Here is a 13775-nt window from a genome sequence, read left to right on the forward strand (position 1 = left end):
GAACCAACACTGAGCCAACAATGGACCAACATAATGCGCCTGACAGGAAAGGTATGGGTCGACCAACAGCTTCACGTAATTGACGAATAGAATGGCAGGCCAGGTACCTGAGGCTTCACATATACGACGGGCAGTCCTCATCTCATGGTCAGTCTCCATGTCTGAACCTGTAAATCCTATATCTATTCCAAGAATGCCCCCCTCGTCTCAGCAAGAATTGCCTGGTATTCCGGCTGGAATGACATGTACGTGTTCTCCGAGGTATAGTCGTACTTCTTGGAATAGGCTGCCTCCGCCTCGGGGATATATCGCTTGGGAATCCCGCTGGCAGCCGCCGCCTCGATCATGAGCTGCCTCTGACACGCCCGCTCCAAGGCGATAAAGAAACCGGCGGCCTCTCCGACATTTGAACCACAGGTCAAAATTCTAGAATGGGACACACCAATTAGTAAAACAAGAGGGTAAGTATCTCTCCGGTTTTTGGAGGTGACGAGAACGCACCCGTGGTTTTGCAGGATAATATTCTTGTTCTTAGGGCCAAGAGCCCGGGCGAGGTTCATGCCCTCCTCCTTGGCCAGGACCGTACCGCCAAAGCCCTCGTAAACGGAAAGATCGTCGTAGAAGTAGCACATGTCCTGCACAAGCATCTCGACGGGCCTGCCAAAAGCAGACCAGGCCACGCCGTGGGGCGAGTGCAGATGCACGGCGACATTGACGTCCGGCCGCATCTGGTGCAGCACCGAATGAATGATGAAGCCCGCATGGCTGACGGTGTGCGGCGTGGCCGCTTGAATCTGGCCCTCCTCGTCGACAAGCACCAGGTCGGACACCTTGATCAAGCTGAAGTGCATGGCGTATGGGTCTGCCATAGGCAGGCGGACGTTAGCAGACCATTAAACGCTTCGATGTACACAGACAGAGAGGATAAGATACATACTGATCCAGAACAGTTTAGGATCCACGGGGTCTCTGAGGCTCATGTGTCCAGCGACGCCGTCCGAGAAGCCCAACTTGGCAAATACTCGGAAGGCACCCGCCATCTGTGCCTTGGCCCATTCGCGTTCTTCCTCCTTGGTCTCAAAGGTTGGCACCTTCTTGACCTTGGGAAGCTTGTGCGAGTCGGGCTTGGGAAGCACCTTCTCCCCCTGAAGCGAGAGTGACGGCGCAGCCGCGGTGACGGTCTCTGTGGACGACATGATGATGGATCTCCTTCTTTGCAAGTGATGGACAAGTCGACGCTTCCGTGTCGCAGTCACATCGGCCAGCTCTGTACGGCTTCCACGGTTTTCTCTCAGGTGTCCGAAGTTGAAGCCGAAGTCATCAACCGCCACGGGGCCGGGTGTGGTCCACCTCCAGGGAGGGCCGCCGGAATGGCCTTCCGCCCGACCAAGTGCCACCGAATGACTTGGCGCTATTGCCGCACAGCCCTGACCCGTTTCTCGGGGTCCTCCCGGAGCCAGTCGTGTCGATAATGCGTCTGATAGGGGAGTGCGGGGAGAGGTTGGCACCAATCTTCGGGGCGAATTCCTACTTCGGCCCGAAGATCGCGCTAGGCTCCGCATCGCAGCACCTTTATCAGCCGGGGGACTCAGATACACCGCCCATGACACCCAAGCCGAGTATGTGCCTTGCCGTACAATCGGGGCGCCGTGCCGCGGATCGTCGCAGCCGCGAGACTTTTGACGGAGAGGACGAGCCCGAGGCCTCGCGCGTCGTCCTCGGCCCCGCGCAGGGTATGGTTGTCAAGCATGCGATTGGCCACGCCACGCGATGTCGGCCACGTCAATGAACGGCTGGTCAGTGAGAAAGGGGATTAGGCTAGTAATAACTTGGTGCCCAGCAACCTGCCGATATGACAGAGCGATGATAGACCTTTAACGATAGCGTGTCGGGTGACACTGGCAAAGAGTCGAACATGGACAGCACCGTGCCATCAAGCAACTGGCTCTTCAACGCTGGATGGCTCGGCGTCACAGCTGTTGCGCTCATCCAGATTCACAAACTGTATCCATGGTTCGCCTGGCCAAATTCTTGGACAGGGCAGCGGCCCAGCGTCAAGCCCACCGCATCAAACACACAGCCAGCCCAGGATCCCGATTGGGACACCCTCGACTTCTCGAAGACAGAGCCAATCGCAGCAAACTATGACTGGAGCGGCGTAGAAGAGAAGCCATACAGACCATGGCACGATGGGCCGTACCGTGTCACGATGGGCATACAAAAGACGCAGCTGGACGACTGGGTCGAGATCGACAAGCAGTATCTCGAGCGATACAAGTACAAGAGAGATCTCTACGCCAAGCACCCCGACGACACGATATGCTTCCGGCCCGACAGCCATGAAGCAGCGTTTGAGGCCCTGGCGTACCTTGCCGACTTCCTGCCACGGCGATATCCCTCCATGTTCGTCAAAACGGCCAACGGAATCAGCAACCTGGTCACGGGGGACGACTGGGATCTGAGGCGGGATGCGGACACTTGGAAGTCACATCATCCACTTCAGGTCATGGGACTGCTGTCCACCGAAGACTGGTTCATCATGCAGACGGACGAGGACCAGGAAACCATGAGACTGGTCGCGGGTGCTAATTGCTTCCCCGCCGGATGGCGTCTCCGTCAGCGGATCGGGCTCAGCCTGTGGCAGATCCACGTGGGCAACGTGCCGCAGTACGAGGAGAAGCTGAGCAAGTCCATGGACCGCTTCTTCCTGCGGCTGCGGGCGGACCGGCCGTTCATGCGCTTCAACTACGCCATCGACATTAGCGGCGAGCTCTTCCACATCAACTCCCATCACAACCTGACGGCGGACATGCTGGAGAAGCCAGTGCTACTGGAGGATCTGCACCTGCGTGTCGAGCGCCAGTGCCTGCAGCGGTTGCCACGTTCGAGAGCCATCGCCTTCTCCATCCGCACCTATGTCACCCCCATCACGGAGGTGACCAAGGACAAGAACGTAGCGCGCGCGCTGCGCACCAGCGTCGCCAGCTACACGCCCGAAATTGCCGAGTACAAGAATAAGCATCTGTGGAACGACGTGCTCACCAAGCATCTCGAGGATGTATTGAAGACCGACGGAGCTGGAGATGAAGAAATAGAACATGGCGTATGACACAAGTACAGCCAGACATGTGCTGTTGAGAACGCGATCTACTGCTGCAGATCCAAAGGGTACATACATAAGACACGGAGGTCTCCGCCTGGTTGGAATAGACATAGACCGAATAGCCACGATGAGATTTTCAACGTGTACAATATTCTGTATTGAACCCGCTAGATAGAATATGATAACACATGCCAGCTCTTGTCATGTCAACATGATGTACATGCCCTTCTCGCGCATCACGTCCCTCCAGTCCACGTGTCCCAGCTCCCCGCGCCGCCCGCTCGACGGATCCGAGTGGCCGCTACGGTCCACCCGCCGCCAGACCTCCATGACGAGGGCCTTCGCCTTGGCGATGTTGCCGATCCCGTGGCGGCGCGCCCGCGCGAACCAGATGAGCGCCCGGTGCCGCAGGTCCATGTCTACCGCCTCGACGGCCGCGACGAAGCCCGGCCACAGCGTGTTGGCGACGGCAATGTCGCTGGACAGCGCGTCCACGTTCTCCAGGTGCTCTAGCGCCTTGGACACGAGCTCCTGGCCCGTGGGCCGGTCCGTCGATCGCGGGTTGACCGTGTCGCTGGCCCTGCCGTCGCACATTGCGCGGCGGAAGAAGATGGCGGTGGCGTAGTGGAACGCCCACACGTGGTTCTCCTTGATCTCCTCGCTGATGTAGCTTGAGATGCCCTCCTGGATGGCGCTGCTGCCGCCGGGGGCCTCCTGGTGGCCGCTAAAGGCGTCCGGGTCGTCCAGCGAGTCAAAGAGCTCCTCCTCCAGCCGCTCGACTTTCTGGGCGGACTCGGTGTCGCGCCATTCGCCTGCACTGCCGTTGGATTTCAGGGACGAGAGCTCAATGATCTGGTTGAGGCATCGCAGGGTCTTCATCGCCACACCAAAGGACACGTCTAGTGTGTACTGGTGCGTGGGCGAGGGCGCCATCGCCAGGCTCTCCATCTCGGCCGTGCTGTCCGAGGACGAAGACGTGCTGGTGGCGTCGGAGACGTCTTCTTCCGACAGCATCGAGGACCGTGACACGCACAGCCAGCCCGACGTGTGGGCCACAATCTCGAGGCACCGGAAGATCTGGAGCAGCGTCATCCGCGGGCCGTCCTGGAGCCACCAGCCGAGCCCGCCCGTCAGCCGGATGATGCGCTTGCCGAGCAGCAGGCTCTCGTAGCCCTTGCCCTGGTCTTCTCCGCTGAAGACCTCGACGGTCGTCATGGTCAGCGCGGCCGCGAGGAGCGCCTGCTTGTCGGTGTCATCCCCTAGAGCGACAGAAGCGCCAGCAGCAGTCGAGGGGCGCGAGTCATTGCCCCCCAGGACAATGTCCCTCAGCATCTCGGCGGCCTGGTTCTTAAACTCTGCTGCTTGACGCAGGTAGGTGCGCCGATCGCTGGTGGACAGCTCCGCCTTGTTGTATGCGGCCACGGCGAGAATGCCCTGCAAGAGGCACTTTTTGGCTGCCGTGGAGGGCTCCTCAAGCGCCATGGGTAGATATAGGCGCAGGTATGGGTTCTGCGAGGGTGCCGAGGTCGGCATCATCAGCTGGCACACGTGGGTGCGGTAGTGATCGAGAAGACGTTCTGTGCTCTTTGTCATGTCGACCGCCGCCGCCGCCGCCATCCCGACAGGCACATCTTGGCGAGGGGGAGAGCGGCTTATGGCGGCCTCCGTTTCACGAGCAGCAGCAGCAGCAGCAGGGACCGAGACATCCGGGCACGAATCCAACCGCACCTGTGGCACAACCGGTGATCCCATCGCCGTCACCGGTGCTGGTGCTGCTGAAGATGGCGGGAGGAATTGCTGCGGCAGCGGCAACACATTGCCCAACACCCCGAGATCGTGCTGGAAGGCAGCCATCCTGCCCGGAGACGCCCACAAGAAGTCAAACACACCCTGCGGGGTGCTATTCCCGGGACTCATCGGCCGACTGCTGCTGCTGTGCTGAGGGGGGCCCCCCCAGACAGGATCCCCCGTGTTGTTGTTGCTCGCCCCGGCCTGGGCCTCGAGGTACTCTCGGAGCAACCTGTCAATCTCGTTTTCATCCGCCGCTGGCACCGCTGTCGTTGGTATACTAGTAGAGGCTGCTGGGGCTGCGTCTGGTGCTGGGCCCTCTTCATAGCCCTCGCAGATGTAGCCGCGCGACCTCTCGCAGTTAATGCATCGCGGCTGGTTCAGGTCACACTTGATCTTCCTTACTCGACAGGTGCGGCAGCCCTATTTTGGTCAGTCAATACTACATCGAGGTCGAGATTGATGGCGAGGATTGTGTGTGCGTACTGACCGCATAGATCCTGCCGCCCCTGCGGCGCTTCCGAGGTCGCTCGGCCGAGACGTCCGCCATCAGTTCAGGGGACCAATGAAGAGGGCGTGGAATGACAGGACACAAGGGTGGACGTCAGGTCCACAGCTCTGTAGGACCTTGGACTGTCGTCAATTGAATTGCCCAGTTCAGAGTCCTTCGTCTCGGTCCAAGACTAGTCCGTCGGTAGCGACGCGCATTTCCCAGTCATTCAACATTGATAAGGCTGGCTTGGTGTTGTGGCAAGGGCTTTATCGGCAACGCTCCGCCATCGGCCCCCACCTCCGTCCATCATCCCGTCGGAAGCTGGGGTAATTGGGATAAGACTGCGGGTACTAGCTTCCGGGAAACATCCCCGATAAAACTCGACAGTACAGTAATGGTTGATCCATGAAGCAAGTCCAGTCTTTTTATAGTTGCAAGTCAAGGGGGTTAATCCGTCAAACTAGATAGGCTAGCCATTTCTACCCTGTGCCAAGTTCACGGCTCCAGAGCCGGCATCACCACGACTTTCATCTCCGGCACCCCGTTCTCGCCCGGCACCTTGGCCATCAACGTGGCCGCGAACTCTGAATAGTCGTCACTCCACTTCCCACCAACCCACTCATACTGTTTTTCCATGGGTATCTTGCCAGTTTCCTTGTCTCTTCCTTCTTCTTCAACCTCGAAAACCGCCAGTGACCCCAGGTAATTGCCCTGGACATCCCAGTGGGCCTTGCTGTCCAGCCCACTCCTCCACAGCTGCATGAGCCGCCTCCTCAAGTCCGGACTGCGCGTCCGCTGCGCAATGTGGCCCAGCACGGGACGCGGCCCTTCAAACCCATCGCAATGGTGCCGCAGGCGCCAGCCACCACTGCTCGAGGCCATCGCCGCCTTCTTCTCACTACGCATGCTCTCCATTCGTGTGACCAGATCTGCTATTTCGAGCTCGTACTGATCCCAGATCCTCTCAGACATGTCGGACACCGTGCAGGCAGACAGCTGAACGCCTAGCACGGCGACAGCAATCTCGTGGTACGTGATCATCTCCTGCTCAGCAGCCGCAAGCTCCTCAGCACTGGCGGTAGTGGTAGTGTTGTCTGCCACTGCCGCTGCCGCTTTCAATGCTTCCACGCGCGCACTGGCGATGGCGAGACGTTGCTCGGTAGCCGTCTTCCAGGCCTTGAGGGTCTTGATGACGACGGCTTGCTCCCGGCGGAAAGTGGACCGCGCGTCCGCCGCTGATGTCGCTGATCCTGGTGCATCCTCTGTGTCTGCGCGAGCGGCAGCTGCCTCCTCGCGACCTGTATCCTCTCCTCCGGCCGTGTGGGTGGCAAAGGCACACTGGTGCGCAGCAAACATGTGATACATGCGGACGTACCACAGAGACGACAGGATTAGACACCGCGTCCACATCCTCGAGAACACCACCACGTCCTCGCTGGCATCCGGCGGCAGAGGCCCGCGCGCCGTGGTCCGCGCGATCCGAGTCACCACCTCCCTCGCTTTTGCAAACGTCGAGGACAGTCCCGAGCTGAAGAAGGTGTCGCGCACGAGCAGCACCTCGGTCTCGTATGTCCCCTCGTCGTCGACGGATCTGGCGATCCGCGAGGGCGGAAGAAGGCTGCTGCTGTTGCTATTGTTCCCTTTTTTTGCTTCGCCGAGAGTGCCCTGCATGATGCTGTTCTGGAGCAGCGACAGTGATCGCGCCGAGAGCTGGTCCGCCGATGCCGTGTTGCCTTGGAGCGACTCGAATGCCACGAGTAGTATGGTCGCGATGAGGACTGCTCGTTTCGAACCCCCGCTGCTGCCATGGCCACGGCCGCCGCTGCCGCCGCCGCCTTCGCCTTCGCCTTCTTGACGAGTCCCAGAGTCGTTCTCCCGCGACGCAATGTCAATGAGCCGCCGGAACGAGCCCACGGCTCGGGTGTAGTGCGTCAGGGCGTGGTAGTAGTGGCTCGACGGGCTCAGCTGGCCGGCCTTGCACAGCGGCAGGCGTGGCTTTCCTGGTCTCCGGCCCCCTTCCTTCTCGTCTCTGGCCGCGACCTGGTCGTGTTCTCCCTGGGCTCGGGCGAGGGCCCCGATGGCGACGACGGCGTTGCGGACGCAGTCGTCCCGCGTGATCTCGCGCAGCACGGTGCGCTGCCAGAACCCATTGTAGCCGTAGCCGTAGCCGAGCTGGAACACGACGCTGTGCCGGAACGTGTCAAAGTACTGTATCTCGCGCGGGCTGAGGCATGTCGCGGCCGGCTCGACGAGGCGCGTCAGAGGTGGCAGATCGGTAGAGGGGAGCAGTTTCCGGTATGCCGGCTGCACCTGCGTCGTCCGGGCTGCCCTGCCACCGCCACCTCGCTGCTTGGGCTGTACCGCGAGATAAGTGCAGGCAGTTTTGCGCCGCTGACATCGGCCGCAGGTGGGCTGTTTTTCGTTGCACCGCACATGTGATGCTTTGCATTCACGGCATCCTGGAGAGTGTGGCCATGCGGCTGCGTAAGTCACGTATCCTAGCCAGATATCATGTCCCAGCTCTGTTGCTGCTGGCTCACAGAAACGCGCTGCGGAAAAAGCGTCACGCACCTGTCCTGGCTTTCGGGGCGCTCGAGCGCTTCTTCTTCTTTTCCGCCTGTGGCCACTCAGCATGCTCTCTGGCGGCAGCCGAGGGGGGGCTGGCCCGCATTGACACCGGCTCGAGGGTGACCATGCCGAGATGTCGTACTAGACTGACCAATGCCGCGTGCTGGTTCGAACATGGAAGCCCTCCGACGCGGGGAGGGGTTGGGACGAAGCCATAAATACGGGCAGACTTGCGCTGGCCGCATGGAAATGGAGGAGGGCCGACTCAGCCCTGGACCTCCAGCACCAGCAAGCCACTCGGCTGCAGCGCCGTAAACGGGGGCCAATGGGATTGAATATCTTCGGCAGGGGTAGGCTACATAATTTACACCCTAGCGAGCCCAGCATCTTGGCAATTGGTTGTGGAGCACGCCGCCAATATTTTGGGTGCCTTATTATGGACAGTCACACTTTGCATCATATGCATTGAGGACAATGACTAAATTCCACTTTCGACCCTCGCGGAGAGCTAACTGCTGCAAATACTGTGACGATTTTCAACAAAGTCACCGTGTAGACTGCCTTGGAGTAGCTGTGCAACATGACTCAACAGCCCTGTTGTGTTCGAAAACTACCATGAGCAAATGCCGGTAAATATTAGGGGTCCTGATCCTGGCCTGGGGATGCACGCATGTCGAAACGGTCTGAGCTACCTGGGCGCACGTCCTGGCCCTGTCTGGTCTGGGCATAAATGTGGTGGGGCCTGCCTCCAAAAATAAATCTGGAATGTCATGGCCTCCACATCATACCGTAACATGCTTATGCTCGCCACCGGTCTTACGTGCGGAGAAATTCCCGTGTTCTGGCGGGCAATGTTTATGAGCTCTTGCACTTCTAGGACTTCCCACATATTTTACGTGACCCGAGGTGGCAGCACTGAGACGGCAGATACGATGGCTGACGAGGGACAAGTCCGTGACCTCGCGGACCAACATCAAGGATCATGGAGCCGGCGGCAGACCCCGCTATTAGATCCCGCTGCCTCTGCCCCAGCTTCGCCCTTTTCTGAGAATGATTACTTTGGGGATACTTCCATCCCCAACAAAACTCGAGAAGGCAGTGTGTAACTTGACAGTTAATAGTTGATTCATGCAACCAACCAACGCTCTCTCTGCTGGAAGTCAAGAGCCAATACTCCTTTTTTGGTCGTATCATGCTTCCGCACCCAGGATCTGTCAAAAGGGGTACGAGAACACGACAGGAACCTGCTCGAAGCTGCAACACATTCGGAAAACGACATTCGACAATGCAAGATGGCTAAAACTATGGTGTTCAACTTTATTCATATTCAAAAAGTTAGCCACATACAAGGAACATCGCGGCATCGAAGGCAAGCCGTTCACAGCTGAGCACGAGGCTCTATGTACTCATGTGCACCTATCCTCTCAAAGTAGTCCCGCAATACGGCCTCAAGCTTGAACTTGTCGCCCCCCAGGCGCTGCTCGGTGATGCGGTAGATGTCGGGGAACCACTCGCTCACGTCCTCGCCGAGCATGATCTTTCCCAAGGCATCGCCGCAGATGAAGCCGTTGGTCATGCCGTACGTGTTCCAGCCTCCCGCGATCCACTCGCCGGCGCCGGGGCGGCCTGTGGCGCTGGACGGCAGCCGGCCGATGAACGGCATGTGGTCGCCCGTGTAGCACATGACGCCTGTCCAGATGGCCCGGACGTCGCCGGCCGCCTGGATCCACTCGCGGCCGAAGAGCCGGGGCAGGACGCCGCGCAGGTTCTTGTCGGCGTGGTGGTCGATGCGCGAGTCGTCGGTCGAGATGAAGCTGTCGATGCTGTCGCGGTCCCCGCCGATCCAGAGGTCGCCAGAGTCGCCGTTCTGGAAGCCGTAGTACCGCCCCGTCTCGACGTCGCCCACTACGCGGTCGTGCTCGGGCGTAAAGTAGAAGGACCACGACTGCTTCCCGCTCATGCGCGGGAAAGAAGGGCCGGGCCGCTGCACCGACATGGTGCCCCGGCGAGGATACATCTTGCCCCGGAGGCCCGGCAGCAGATGGCCGGCGTAGCCGTTGGTGCAGTGCACCACCTGGCCCGCCCGCACGGGGCCCCGAGGGGTCTGGATTATATAAGGGTACGCCGTCTCGCCCGCGTCCGGCGCCCATGAGACCGCCGTGACGGGCGTGTTGGTCTCGATCGTCAGCCGCCCGCCGTGCTGCTTCAAGAGGTGACTGAAGGTGCCCGTGACGAGCTGGTAGGGCGAAATGACGCCCGCCGGGAACCGGAGCCCGCCGTACGCGCCGTTGAGGCCGTAGACCGAGGCCGTCTCCTCCTTGGACACCTGACGATAGACGCCCTTGTCCTCGGGGATCTCCTGCTCGTACAGCTTGATGGCCTCGATGGTCTCGTTCCAGGACGCCTCGTCGTAGTAGGCAAAGAACTTCTCGAGCCGGGTCCTGCGCGTTTTCTTGAGGAACTCGTCTCCCTGCGCCTCGGCGAGCTGGTGCATCTTGTCCAAACCCTTCACAGTCAGCCGCATGACCTTGTTGGCCTGCTCGACGCCAAACCGCTTGACCATGAACGTGTGCCGTGGCGGCGGGAGCCGCGTGAGCTGCCCGCCATTTCGTCCCGTGGCGCCGCTGCACAGGCCGCGGGCCTCGAAAACGGCGACGGTGCTGGTGCCCGACGCTACGTTGGTCAGCAGGCTCCGGGTCACCCCAAGAGCCGCCACGCCGGAGCCAATGACGGCAAAGTCGACCCTGGTCGGCAGTGAGGCGGACTGGATGTGGCCGACCTCAGGATGCGGCTGCTCCTGCCATGGCGACTGTGTGGGCGTCGCACGCGGGAGTTGCGGGTCGGCAGTGAGCTGCTCGCGGATCTTGGCCGGCACCTCTCCGGCCACGGGCGTTGAAGTCTTCATGGTGGGTTCAGGTTGTCGCTGAAGAGCCACCGTGATATCAAGAGGATGCTGTCGTGCGCCGTCAAATTCGAGTTCGGGCTGTCAATGTGACTGACACTGCTGCTTGGAGTTGTATATACTTCCACCGCGTGTGCCCGAGACAATGCGAATGTGGTTCGATATGTCCTGTCAGGCAGGCATCTCCTCATGCCATGGTCGGCATCGCATCGGAGCACAGCGTCAAATGTTTGGGCCGACAACGACATTAGGGGTCCTGGTCCAGCCGTGGCACCGGGCTCGGCCCCGTCGTGCCGAGATCTTGGACCTCCACACTGGCGCCAAAGTTCGGCTTCGCCTGAGCCGTTAGCGTCGAAGTTCGCCCCGACACAAGATAAGTTCCCACCCTGGCAGTCGGACCCTCTTGTTGGATCGACAATCTGGACTTATCAGATAACAGCATAGTCCATCAAGTTACCCCGGACCGCTTTCATAATATTCACAAGTTACACTAGTCAGGGGCGGAGCCGTCAAGTCCAGGGCTTGTGACTGTTAGGGGAAAGCTACCGACGTGAGCGAGGTTCCCCATACTATCGCCCGTGCTATCGCGAGCGGATAATGCCTGCCTAGCGTGACCCGCAGCTCTGGGGCAAAGGACCAGATAGCAAAGGGAACGCGACTTTGGCACCACCAGGATAAGGCGGGACGTGGGCGAGCCAGTCGAATTTGGCTATCGCGCTCCAAATCACACAACACTATTGGGCCGTCAGCCGTGCAGCAGGGCCCTTAGAAGACGTGCATAAAGCTGGGGATCTCCAACCTTGATCATTATGGTTGATCGGGGCTGGCGACTGCAAGTCTGTTCCACCGCAACCAGCAACATACAACTCTCTTGTCCATTCCAGAGACGACCATGGCGACTACGGGCGACATGAAGACGACCTACCCGGAGACTGATGTCGAGGCCGTCGCCTCCCAGCCGGGGGTGCAGGACACCGTCGACAAGTCCGCCTCTACAATGACCCCAGAGGAGATTGAGCAGGCCGCAGCGTTGGCCAGCTATGTTCCCAACACTGCTGCTGAAAAGCGTCTTGTGCGCAAGCTCGACTTTGTGCTGCTGCCTTGCTTGTGGTGGATGTACATTCTCGCCTACGTCGATCGCGGAAACGTCGCCAACGCCAACGCTGCGGGCCTCAGCACCGACCTCAAGCTCAGCGACGACGACTATTCCTTGATCGTCTCGATTTTTTTCATAGGGTACACCTTGTTAGAAGTGGGGTCTAATCTATTGTTGAACAAGTTCCGTCCGTCGCATTACCTGACCACCATCATGGCCATCTGGGGTGCCTGTGTGGCGGCAATGTCGACTGCCAACAGCCGTGGGAGTTTTCTGGTCGGACGTTTCTTCCTCGGCTGCATCGAGGCCGGCTTGTTTCCGGGCGCTCTGTACCTATTGACCTGCTGGTACAAGAAGGACGAGATTGGCAAGCGGTTCGCGCTTTTCTATACTTCGGGCACTGTGTCTCCCGCCCTGGGAGGAATTATGGCGGGCTCCGTTATCTCAGGCCTTGACGGCAAGATGGGATGGTCCGGATGGTAAGTCATTGTCCTGCTTATCACCCATCCACTGTCATTACGGAAAAGAGGCAAGAGAAAAACAAAGAAAGAAAGGAAAGAGAAGAAAAGAAAAATGAAAATGAAAAGAAGAAACTTAAACTAACGAGTCAACCACAGGCGATGGCTCTTCCTCATCGAAGGTGTAGCGACCGTCTTCTTCGCCATTGTCTTCGTCTTCGTGCTCATCGACTACCCGACCAACACGACCAAGTTCTTCTCCAAGGAAGAGTGCCAGCTGGCCTATGTCCGCATCCTGAGCGACCGGCAGACGAGCGTGCAGCAGAACGCGGCCCGCCTGACGGCGTGGCAGTCTGTGTGGGCCGTGCTGGCCGACCCCCGGTCGTACGCGTTCCTGACGCTTTACATACTCAACTCGACGGCGACGTCCATCTCGTACTTTGTGCCCGTCACCCTCAAGACCATGGGTTACACGTCGGTCACGGCCCAGTGGATGACGGTGCCCATCTGGATCTCGGGCGCCGTCATCATGGTCATTCTCTCCACGTCGTCCGACCACTTCCGCGAGCGCCGCTGGCACACGGTCGGGTGCATGCTGCTCGCCTTTGTGTGCAGCATCGTGTGCCTGACGACCACGGCCGCGGCGGCCCGCTACGCCATGCTCTGCTTCTACATTGGCGCCCTGTACACGGGCATCGCCCAGATCCTCAACTGGACCTCCGAGGCCATGGCCCTGCCCGACCAGAAGCGCTCCGTGGCCCTCGCCTTTGTCAACTCGTGGGGCAACCTGTCCATCATCTGGGGCAGCCGCCTGTGGCCCAGCGGCGAGAGCCCCGGCTACAAGACGGGCTTCACGGCCGTGGCCGTCTTTACCGGGTTCGCCGCCGTCCTGGCCTCCGTCATGCCGTACCTGTTTAGTCTCCTGCCCAAGGAGCCGCGCACCAAGGCGGAGCGGGACCTCATTGCGATCCAGGCCGGCCAAGCTGTTGAACGGGAGGATTAGGAAGGTTGGCATATGAACAGCCAATTTCCATGTCTGGTAGGGTACGACAGGGTTGCAATTCTTTTAGTCTGGAGGCGACGACGGTGGATATAGGCAATCTTGATGCGCATCTATATTATACACGTACAGCATGTACACAGTGTTTCTCGTGCTTTTCAAGCGTTCTTTCAATGTCGAAAGCAACTCTTTCAGAAATTATCTGCTTGTCCTTGGAAGGACCTTTGTATGGTGCTCTCGGCCGTGAATGCAGCACTGCGATTGTGCCTTTCTGCCGACAACAAGCCCGCACTGACTCCCGATCCTTCTCTGCATCTTCCCAACCCGCTGTTGGTATCATACAAAGGTTGATCTCTGCCACCATGTG

At 59.4% G+C, this 13775-nt stretch overlaps 6 protein-coding genes across 6 annotated transcripts; 2 read left to right on the forward strand and 4 right to left on the reverse strand.

The window, feature by feature from the left end:
* Positions 1-155: 155 nt before the first annotated feature.
* B0I36DRAFT_424544 (class II aldolase/adducin N-terminal) lies at positions 156-1203 on the reverse strand. The gene is made up of 3 exons (XM_046162284.1): positions 938-1203; positions 502-862; positions 156-426 (listed from the first exon to the last, which is right to left on the reverse strand). The coding sequence occupies exons 1-3, from the start codon at positions 1194-1196 to the stop codon at positions 183-185; spliced, it is 864 nt and encodes a 287-aa protein (XP_046008312.1). The 5' UTR covers positions 1197-1203; the 3' UTR covers positions 156-182.
* Positions 1204-1915: 712 nt separating this feature from the next.
* B0I36DRAFT_366680 (uncharacterized protein) lies at positions 1916-3109 on the forward strand (the record flags this gene model as incomplete). Its single annotated transcript, XM_046159340.1, has 1 exon — positions 1916-3109. The coding sequence occupies one exon, from the start codon at positions 1916-1918 to the stop codon at positions 3107-3109; it is 1194 nt and encodes a 397-aa protein (XP_046008313.1).
* A 195-nt stretch (positions 3110-3304) lies between these two features.
* On the reverse strand, positions 3305-4636 carry B0I36DRAFT_251338 (fungal-specific transcription factor domain-containing protein; the record flags this gene model as incomplete). The annotated part of the gene is made up of 1 exon (XM_046150606.1): positions 3305-4636. The coding sequence occupies one exon, from the start codon at positions 4634-4636 to the stop codon at positions 3305-3307; it is 1332 nt and encodes a 443-aa protein (XP_046008314.1).
* Positions 4637-5798: 1162 nt separating this feature from the next.
* B0I36DRAFT_164328 (uncharacterized protein) lies at positions 5799-8130 on the reverse strand. The gene is made up of 2 exons (XM_046148704.1): positions 7956-8130; positions 5799-7843 (listed from the first exon to the last, which is right to left on the reverse strand). Exons 1-2 carry the CDS (start codon positions 8077-8079, stop codon positions 5880-5882), a joined length of 2088 nt encoding a protein of 695 aa, XP_046008315.1. The 5' UTR covers positions 8080-8130; the 3' UTR covers positions 5799-5879.
* A 1200-nt stretch (positions 8131-9330) lies between these two features.
* B0I36DRAFT_250519 (FAD dependent oxidoreductase-domain-containing protein) lies at positions 9331-10857 on the reverse strand (the record flags this gene model as incomplete). Its single annotated transcript, XM_046150548.1, has 1 exon — positions 9331-10857. The coding sequence occupies one exon, from the start codon at positions 10855-10857 to the stop codon at positions 9331-9333; it is 1527 nt and encodes a 508-aa protein (XP_046008316.1).
* Positions 10858-11764: 907 nt separating this feature from the next.
* Positions 11765-13411, forward strand: B0I36DRAFT_249815 (major facilitator superfamily domain-containing protein; the record flags this gene model as incomplete). Its single annotated transcript, XM_046150501.1, has 2 exons — positions 11765-12429; positions 12568-13411. 2 exons carry the CDS (start codon positions 11765-11767, stop codon positions 13409-13411), a joined length of 1509 nt encoding a protein of 502 aa, XP_046008317.1.
* Positions 13412-13775: the final 364 nt, after the last annotated feature.

This window comes from Microdochium trichocladiopsis (genome assembly GCF_020744255.1).
Source record: "Microdochium trichocladiopsis strain MPI-CAGE-CH-0230 chromosome Unknown B0I36scaffold_9, whole genome shotgun sequence".
Taxonomy (NCBI): Eukaryota; Fungi; Ascomycota; class Sordariomycetes; order Xylariales; family Microdochiaceae; genus Microdochium; species Microdochium trichocladiopsis.

What these genes read in the sequence shown, in the direction of transcription:
- B0I36DRAFT_424544 (XM_046162284.1), bottom strand. Translation starts at nt 1,196, where the DNA reads ATGTCGTCCACAGAGACCGTCACCGCGGCTGCGCCGTCACTCTCGCTT. An exon ending in TCCTAAACTGTTCTGGATCA is followed by an intron (nt 863 to 937) that starts GTATGTATCTTA and finishes TGCCTATGGCAG; the next exon opens with ACCCATACGCCATGCACTTC. An exon ending in ATTATCCTGCAAAACCACGG is followed by an intron (nt 427 to 501) that starts GTGCGTTCTCGT and finishes GTCCCATTCTAG; the next exon opens with AATTTTGACCTGTGGTTCAA.
- B0I36DRAFT_164328 (XM_046148704.1), bottom strand. Translation starts at nt 8,079, where the DNA reads ATGGTCACCCTCGAGCCGGTGTCAATGCGGGCCAGCCCCCCCTCGGCT. An exon ending in CGCCCCGAAAGCCAGGACAG is followed by an intron (nt 7,844 to 7,955) that starts GTGCGTGACGCT and finishes CACACTCTCCAG; the next exon opens with GATGCCGTGAATGCAAAGCA.